Genomic DNA, 10291 nt, shown 5'->3' on the forward strand with positions numbered 1-10291 from the left:
TTTTGCTTCGTAGATAGCTGGACAACTGAAATAACACATAGGCACTTTTTATACCGATATTCCTACGGGATACGGTTAAACAGCACGCTTACGCGGTTTCAACCGCGGGTCACAGCTAGTGAAAACATTACACAACATACTTACACACAAATCATTCCTCTTTATTATCTTCCCTCTATATATCTTTCCTCTATATATTTTACTAGATCTAGCTTAAAGTAAGTACTTATACCAATACCCTTTCCCCCCCCAGATGGTAGGCCTCGGCACGAGCAAAGTGAACACGACAGATTTCGAGTTCACATCGCTCCTGGGACAAGATGGCGAATCGTACGGGCTCTCCTACCGGGGCACCGTTAAACACAACGCCACAGAGATGCTGGAGTCGGCCGGGTTCTGTCGGGGCAGCATCGTGGGCGTGCGGGTGGACATGTGGCGTGGGACGCTCGAGTTCTACCTGAACAGGCGAGCGCAGGGTGAGTTGACTCGAATCCCACCGCTGCCACAGAATAATAGTTGAAAATGAAAATGAAATATTATATCACCTTTTTAATAATTAAGATAAATGTCTAGTGGTAGTGGTAGGTAGTATCATTGTGCTTTTTTTCTGTTGTAACAAATTTATATTTTTTTAATGTTTTCAAATCCATCCTTTTTTTAAACATGCTTTTAGCTTAATGGATTTCTGTATAATAGGTGATACTCAACCTACTGTACGTTTATACAGTATGTTTATACAGACACGATTTTAAAGACGTCGATAGAAGAGTATAGAATTTTATAATTAGGAATATTTCGTAAACGCTTTTATTATCTACAACGGTATGTTTTTATGTAATCGACTATGACCGATTTTGACCCACTTAAATCGGAAAGATTTAATTCAAACTTTGTACACTTATCAAGGATCGATGGCAATACAATAATTTCATGAGTACATTTTATTATCCTAATCAAAATCGCCTGGGTTAAATAATTTCCGCACGTATACTCTGTATAAGAGCAAGTGAGTCATTGATTTTACAATTAAACCGGTTTTTTTTTGTATTATTTTGCTGTTAAAAGTGTTTGTATTAGATGTAAAAGCATAGATGTTTACGGAAAAATGTATGGATACATGATAATAAGTAATTAAATTGTAAATTATCTCTCTCATATGATAAAGACGCCTGACGATGCACTGCACTTGCTTGAGGTCAACCAAGGTTAATCAAAAGTGTCTCTGTCTGTAACTGTTTATGATTTATGGTACTGTTATACAGGATGGTTCAAAATATTTATAAAAAAAAATTGTGAAAAAAACAATGCCTTAATTAGGTAGCGTTTCGCAACATATATTTAGATAATGATTACACAAACAAATAAATACAAAATAATATATTTAATTTTGTTCTTAAAATTGTTTGAAAAATGCGAGAAACGGAAACGGAAGGGATAAAAAATAGATATGAATTATGTTATTCAGTGCTTTAAATTTTTTTTATACATAATTTAAAAAAAGTACTTTTAAAAGGAAATAAAGCTTATGAATAAATATATGAACTTGTTGTATTGCAATTCTATCATGTAATATAACGAAGATATATTAAAGAATTTCCAAGACATGTGATTCGATATTTTTTATGTAATACCGGGCTTCTGATCCGGTGGCTAGCCTGGATGGTAAGCGTACGCATTTAAGGGTTAAAAAATAAAGAAAAATATAACGATGAGAATAAATAAATGAAAGGAAGTGGATAGGGATACGGCTCCGGCTCCCCTACTCACCGAACGAAACACAGTAGCATGCTACTGGGGAGAGTGAGGGGAAGGGGGGGACCACACCTTCCCCGGTGCCGAAAAATGCGCGACTCCCACACTTAAGTTTATCAAAACTACCGTCCAGCATCACGTGACGATAAGACCTTAAGAACTACATTGTAATTAGATAATGGGCACTTAACCTCTTAACATTGTACATTAAGTTTCCACTCGATTGTTTATCTTAGTGAATTAGTTTATCATCGTTGACTTTAGGTAGCTATCGCGTATTAAGGGCCGTTGGGTGGTACGAAGTACCAAGTGTTATGATTAGAATACGATAATAAGTGATTTTTATTGACGGTATTTAAATATTTAACAGTGGTATAAAGTAAAGCCTTTATTGTTGATTCTAGTTTAAATTACAAAAGTCTTAATTAAATTATATGCAAAACGTAAATGACTAACTTTCATTAATACTCTGTCCTTAATTCTTCCAATCTAGCATCCTAAATAAGACTTCTAAGATGACTGAGAATATTTGAGGTGAAATACGATTGCTTTAGCATATGCCCGTCTAGATAGAGAATTGTTCGCCAATTGCATTGTTGTAATATACCTTCTATAAGTTCGCGCTGTACTCTTGGTGTATATGTGTTGGAGTATTCATAAGAGTATCCATACCCAGGTCACAAATTAACGCCCAATTTAATACTTAATTTGTGCAGTTTTTTATCCCCTCCACTCGCGCCTCCTACTCACCTAAAGAATCGATTTAGTAGTGTTTAAGATGACAAAAAAGTCATTCAATTACGTCTTCGTTTTACAATACGGCTTAAGATTCGACCATTTTTAATGACTTCTCTACATTGTATTATGTAAAACATTAAAGCGTTATATTACTGACATCATCAAACCTGAGGTTCAAAATGATGAAGACTATGTGAGCTCTCGTTCTGACGTGGCCAGAAGGGATCATACTTGTAAGAAGGTACTTGTAATACGTGGTCATATTTGAAAGAAGGAATCGAAGAAATAAAAGAACGAAAAGTGCCCCAAATCCTTAGGATATTACCTCGAAACTGTTCTAGAAGGTATCTATCGCAAGCGGATTATCCTCGTCTAAGATTTTTATGCAATATCCATTGCATAACACATGGTGTATAATTATCTTGAGGTAAAATATACTTGTCAGGAGTCACGTATGCGTGTTTTATGTACCCAAGTTTAAGGTTAATACACCTTGCTGCTTCCGAGTAATGATATTGTGCAATTGTGACGAAATTATTAGTTGAGTTAGAAAAAAATATTCATTATATATATTTTTTAAACAAGAAATACCAAGGCAGATCGTTATGCAGAAGATTCTGCGAGATTTTCTCGCCTAAAGCGAAATAGCATACCCGATGTTGCAATAAGATTCTCGGAGAAAATATGAGATCTCTGAATGCGTATCTCAGCGTTATAAAATACTAGCTGCGCCCCGCGGTTTCACCCGCGTGAGTCCGTATCCCGTAGGAATATCGTGATATGGACGTACCAAATTTAATTGCAATCGGTTCAGTAGTTTTTGCGTGAAAGAGCAACAAACATGCACACATCCTTACAAACTTTCGCATTTATAATATTATTAGGCGGATTAGTAGGATAGGATTTACGGATGAAAACCAGAGACCATGTTAGATGTTGTTATTATTTTAATAAACAGATGGCTATGTAGCAGATTAAAAGAAGAAAAAAAACAGTATTCCTTGTGTGTGTACACCTATATAGATATCCTAACATCGACTTAAATATTAAATATTAAACATAAATATTAAGAACTAAAATCTTAGGCGAGTTATCCTGCGACCACCTGCAATCGTAATGTTCGGTGAAGTTCTGTCTTGTATTATTTTGTAATGTGTAAAGATCGCACCTAAGTAGAAACCACCGTTTTTTAATTTTTAGTTTTTATAGCATTGAAATGCTTTTATAAATGATAAATTTTTTGAAAGAATAGAAAAAATTCGATCACGGGGCGGAAAAAAAAATTATCATTTAGAAATCCCTTCTTATTAGAATAACAACAAACCAGGAAATCCATAAAAGACGCTTATAGAACACGTTTTTTTTTTGCTAGCATTTCGTTATACAGGATGTTGTTTTTTTGCTAGCATTTCGTTGTTCAGGGTGTTGTTTTTTGCTAGCATTTCGTTATACAGGGTGTTGTTTTTTGCTAGCATTTCGTTGTACAGGGTGTTGTTTTTTGCTAGCATTTCGTTGTACAGGGTGTTGTTTTTTCAACAGGCATATCCTTCTACAACCTCCGCAGACACCAGGCTCTGTACCCCATGCTGTGCTCCACGGCGGCGCAGTCGAGCATGCTGCTGATATACGCCGCCTCCTGGCGTGCCTCGCTTCTGGTGGACGCTGCCAAAATACTCGCAGCGTCGCTGAGGAATGACAGACAGACGGCGTTGCCGCCGGGCTTGTGGTACACGTGCAGGTCGCAGTTCTGGCTCACTTTGCCCACGGATGGTGAGTTTTGGTGTACTTGTGATTATTTATGTGGATGGATTGATGTTTGTATGTTTGTTACTCTTTCACACGAAAGTTTCTCTTTCAAAACAGTTTATCGTATCTGTATGAAATTTTATACAGAGATAGATTATAGTCTCGATAAGCGCATAGGCTACTTTTTAACCCGGTACCACGCGAGGACGCCCCGGATTATAGCTAGTATGAAATTTAAATAAATTTGCACAAGGTATCTTGAATTATTGAGAGACGCACCATAAAATAAAGAATAGAGTAGTGATGAGCTACCAAGTTAGTCTATAGCCTATAGTATTACAATAGTGTTGTGCCAAACGATAAACTGGCAAGATCTATTATTCAAACAGCCCAGCCTAGCCTAGTCACTATAGTCTAAGTCAAAGTGTTGGACGGAATTCGTGTTAGGTCTTTTTTTATACAGGATGTTTTAAAAATATTTTTGGTATTACGACAAAAATGTTTTTAAAACATATTTATAAATAGTATTTTCGTCATTTTGCCAAAAAATATGAGTGTCAATCACGATAAACAATTAATTTATAGTTTGTTCTAGAATTTAGATTTACTTTTAATCCGTGCTATATGGAAATCTTTGTCTATAATAAGAATCGATATAACTTGTATTGGTATAAACAACTAGGTCGTTAACATTTTAATTTAAACTGGTAAAAGTAACTCTAGTTATAATTCTTTATCAATTTTAGTTAATATATAGGGTGATGATAAATGTTGTTTAATGTTTTTTTAAAAACAATTGATAAAACAGTATCCATAAGGAAGTGATGGTTAATTTGGGTTATCGCATAATGTTATTTTGAACTACTAAATGCGCCTGGGTTCGCCCGGGTGAACCAAGGATTGTTGTAGTTCCATTTAAATCCATTCTGTAGTTTTTGCGTGAAAGTGTAATAGACATCCACCCATCCAATCTTATAAACTTTAGTGTTTTTAATATTAGTAGGATATGGGGAAGGTGGTTTATTCATACTTAATATTTTTTACATGTATTTGATTATGGTGTAGTTAGTGGTTATATTGGTTTTAAATAATTAAAGTAAACCTACTGAACCGATTTTGATGAAGCCCCGCAGATAGATAGATTAGAAGTTAGAGATGGGCGAAAATATAAAAAATTTAAGGGTGAAATAATAAGATGATATTTATATATAATGTTGTGTGTATATTGAAACGTGCGAAAAAGAAATTATGTAAAAATTATGTTTAAATAATAATATATTTATGTATATATTTCAGGTCAAGTCTCTAACGATGACGAGGAGCAACCCACCGCCGTCGAATTACAAACCGTCAAAGTTGCATCAAATGTGGTGAGTTTGTTTTAGTTGTTTACAAAAAAAATCTATTTACTAATTTATCCTATTAGTGATACTATTTATCGACATTACATTATATGATTACTTCTAAAATTGGCTGCAACGATTTTGATGTATTTTTTTGATACCTCGACCCTTTCCTGAATGAAAATGGGTCTCGACAGATAGACCGACAAACCGACAATAATGTGATGCTATATGGATTCCGTTTTACCCCTTTTGCGATACACATTTGACTGAATTACACGATAATCGTTGCAGCCGTTTTGTACTGAAGATATTTAACACACGACGCATGATCTAACTCGCAATACTAATATCTTTCATACATGAAAAAAAAAAAAATTTATAAATGCCATTTTAATGAGCACGGGTTGTACATTCATTTCACTCACTATTATCATTAAAATCCCTTATCAAACGATAGTAGCTCGTATAAATATATATAAATACAGCGCTGATTCACGTGCTACGTATTCCGTCTTGTGTTTAGTTTATCTCATGTTTTATAAGACAGTTTTTTTTTATTATCTTTGTTTTGTCGCGGCCGGCGAGGGCGTTCACATCATGGACTCGATTGTTTTTGTATAGATTTCAACATTTGTCTCGTGGTTACTAATGGTTGCACTAAAATCTAGTAGGCCACTTCCCATACGATCTTGTAACGGAAATATTTAATGCAATTTGTTAAAGCTTGATTTTGATGAAGGTTTCGTGATCGTATCGTCGCTAAAGAAGGTTTTTCTTAAATAACATACAAATTTGACTCATAACAAATATTTATTTTCAAACACAATGCCGCAACACTGACAAGTATCTTAGTTTCATAGACCTGCATTAACAAAATGGACACAAATAGATAAAAATACACAACAAGCTTCCAAGCCTGCTTACTATAACGCTTTAATTGTCTCTCATTTTGATCGTGTCAGAATGGTTTGACAGAATTGGTGGTCAGCTAAATATTTATTGTCAATGGCGTTCCATTGAAACAATCGGATCTATTCGAATCGCTGAAATTGCCATGTGCAGCTATATCACGGGATATTTTCATTGGCAACACTGAGAATTGTCTCATCGAAACATCATTACAACGCATATACCATTATGACTAGGATTTAGTTTTTGCAGAATAGTTTTAATGTAGTTTTTGCAGAATACAATGCATTTTATTGATTACAGTATATAATGGACCAATTGAATCCCAACTGACTTGGGTCTTTGGAATGGTTCTGGCTTGAAAAGTAACAGATATAAACTGCTACTCTTCTCACAAACGCATGATACCCACATGGACATTGGACTCTATGGTAATCCAGACTAGCATATCTCCATATAATGTGTATGAAAATTTATCAAATTCGATCATCGTTTTTACGGGAAAGAGTCAGATAATTTTTCGCTTTAATACTGTCAGTAATTTTCAACTTATTCGCAAGATATAGGTCCATTTTCACAATCTGGTGATAAAGTACTGAAAGTCTATTTAACACTATAACGTATATATTCATATCTTCTATTATAAAAGTACAGAAAAGGAAGGACATAAATAAAAGCATGTACCACCGATTCGACCATATTACAGCAAATAATTCATATTTCGCTTCTATGAAATAAAATCTACAATGCGATAGTAACTCTGCCTGCCTCATCTTCACGCCAAAACCACTCAAATGAATCACACTAAGCAGTATATTATCATAGTTATCATTAATTAATTTCGAATTAAATGCCCAATCATGATGGTTACTTTAGTAGTTTAATCTTTATTTAATGCTTGCTGGATCCCAAATCTGTCCCCTTATTAAATATGATTCACCGCTTCCTCGGAACTGTGGTTAACGTTTGAACGTAGAATCGAGGGCATCTGAGTTCGATTCCCGGTGGGAATCAGTGAAACAGATATATATCATCTGCCCCATACCTCACTAGGGGACACGGGACTTCACTCTACCAAAACTATTACTCATTACTACACTATTAAAATATTCTTTCAATTCCTTACACATTGAATTTCTCTGGAATAAATTTAAATGTGATATTTATTTCTACCATGAATTTTTATATTAATGACATTCCATCTTATCTTGGCGAATTGGCCGTTATAAATTGACGACAAATACTGCAACCGTCCCTTTCTTTTGTTTTGATTTTTATGAGATGGCAACATTTAATGAAAATTAATTTCATAACATATTAAGATTATATATCTGTCCAATGTGAACAAAATGTTTGTAAAAGCGAATAAAACTATTCCGAATGTCACCCTTATGAACATTGGCATTCGGTCTATTTTCAATTAAACGATATCTCTTACAGAATGTATCATCCGGCATGAAACGGCGCCATTGGCAGATGAAAGCGCTGAACGCACGCGCTGTACGCAGCGATAATATTTGATGCGCAGCGCTTTTTGCGCTTTTTGTCTATATTTGAACGGTGTTAAATAGGGAGACAGTTATGAAAAATGCTTCCTTCTCTGTCTAACACCTTAAAATCGACACTTTTATTACTAATTGTCACTAATTTAGATAGTGTTGGCCAAAGAGAGAGATGCATAACCTTGTATCGTCTCCCTTTCACATCGTATACTTGATAGTTTATAGTAATAGTGGATCCTAACAAATATAATAAGGAATGTGTTAGACAGAGAGGGAGATACAATAAAATGTTTATCTCTGTCACACGTCGTAATACTGATTGAAATTTGACAGTAATAACACTTGATTATGCTCATTAGGACGATGTTAGACAAGGAAAGAGATATGCAAATTGTTTACTTCTTTCTCTCGTACCTTAAACGTCACTTCGTAAGCAAGAAAGGATCCGTGATAGTTCAAGTATTACCCTGATTACATATTTGAATGTTCAGTTAATAAAAGAAGCAAAAAAAATCATTTATTTTAATTTTATTTGTACAAAAAGGTAACATTACGTAAAAAAAAACAAACATGCAGCAATAAATTAACTATTTCAGTTATGGAGCTACATTTTGAAGCAGAATTTAGAGTAAATTTAGAGTCTAAACACTACGATTCAAGTGTGAATCTGTCCCTTTCTCACACACGAAAGTCAAAATAACATTCAACGCAAAGTTGTCAGCAAGTTGTCTCGTTCTAGCCTATATTATGCCAATGGGATAGACAGAGATGGATATAGAAATATTTGGAACGGATCGTAAAGATGTGCCTTGTCAATAAATATTGCTCAAAATTATATAAATTAATCTAATAGATAGGTTTTAGTGTACAAATTATTTGTTAATAGAGCTAAATATTTATATGAAATGTTCATTAATGTAAAATAGAAGTTTATACTTTATAGTGCAGATGGATTAAAAAAAAAGTGATATTCATTCAAATTTGATTAAATTCATGCATTTCTTTGCGATTGATGTGTCATATAAAATTAAAACTATATTTTGTATAAAATCTGCATTTGATATTTGTAATATACGAAAAAGTAGGAGGTAAATAATATTCCAAAATCTCATCATTAATTTTAAGTGGTTTTTGTTTTAAGAGAAGACTGTAATTAATTAATGTATGAATAAAATCTGTGATATGTAGTATAGCTGATTTTTTATTTTGTGAACGCCCTCAATGGCTGCCTTTTATATACTGTGGCCAGTCGCCCTAGTTACAATTGCTACATTTAAAAAACGAAGTTAATTAACCGTTACGGTTTTTAAAATTTAACTTTAGAACAATTTATTGTTTATATTTTTATTGTATACATAGATTTTTAACAATAAATTTAGATCTTCAATTTTAATCTATGCGGGTAGGTAGTTGGACAGTATGAAGTGCCGGCTTTGTAACGAAATTAAGTGTTTGTCAGACTTTTAGGTAGTGCACAGGTACCTACTGTGAATAAATTAAATTTGATCATACAAAATGTTTAATGTTTTAATTTTATCTCTCATGTTACTGTCATGCTATATTCTAGTTTCTTTGTATGTCATTCAAATGTGCTTTCATTTCAAACAAAAAACATGTTAAAGTGTGTTAAGTTCTGTCAGTCTAGACATGACTGAGTTGTGACTCAGACGTACGTACGTTTTTTATCTATATATCGATATGTTAAAAATAATTTTGATCATATATGTCAATTTTTAACTTTTATCTTTTTTATATTACTTGTAGAAAGCCTGGTAAATGAAGGACTAGTTTATGAGCAATTTTTTTAATACACTATACCATATCTATTCCAGCTAGGCGAAATCTTGCCGAGTCCATACATGAATGGTTTCTACGTGGATAACGTCGAGAGAGACTATAGGGTCGTCATATGGCAGTAGCATAATATAGAATAGAAAAGAACTAGCATTGTCGATGTGCTTGGATTATCTGTGCTTTAGGCATAATAATTGACATATTATGACAGTTTACAATTTTTATTGAGGTGCATAGATAAATCGACCAAGTTACATATTTTTAAAAGATTTCAGTTTAATATTTTAGCAGCTGTAAACTGTTGTGTAGGATTATAAATATTCGTTTCTATTTATGAATTTCCAATATTCACATTATGTATCCGTACATTATAATGCTTTGAATATAAATAATACAATGAAAGATAGACAAAATTCCTTATAAATTGTTAATGAAATTTAATGGTTTGTTTATTACATTTGTGTAATTTTTGTTAATTTCATGTAGTAGTTAGTAGTGTATACT

General features: G+C 33.5%; 1 protein-coding gene across 2 annotated transcripts in view; it reads left to right on the forward strand.

The window, feature by feature from the left end:
* Positions 1-10212, forward strand: part of LOC119838681 (SPRY domain-containing SOCS box protein 3-like) — a 14295-nt gene extending 4083 nt beyond the window's left edge. The window contains exons 3-6 of one of the 2 annotated variants that reach the window (XM_038364754.1): positions 254-476; positions 4030-4260; positions 5533-5606; positions 9826-10212. In XM_038364754.1, coding sequence (XP_038220682.1) covers positions 254-476; positions 4030-4260; positions 5533-5606; positions 9826-9912 — 615 coding nt within the window. In that variant the 3' untranslated portion in view covers positions 9913-10212. Of the gene's footprint in view, positions 1-253; positions 477-4029; positions 4261-5532; positions 5607-7931; positions 8775-9825 lie in introns of those variants that run through there. The other variant, XM_038364755.1, reaches the window with a different exon arrangement.
* The last annotated feature ends 79 nt before the right edge of the window (positions 10213-10291 follow it).

The sequence above is a fragment of the Zerene cesonia genome, unplaced genomic scaffold (assembly GCF_012273895.1).
Source record: "Zerene cesonia ecotype Mississippi unplaced genomic scaffold, Zerene_cesonia_1.1 Zces_u004, whole genome shotgun sequence".
Classification (NCBI taxonomy): domain Eukaryota; kingdom Metazoa; phylum Arthropoda; class Insecta; order Lepidoptera; family Pieridae; genus Zerene; species Zerene cesonia.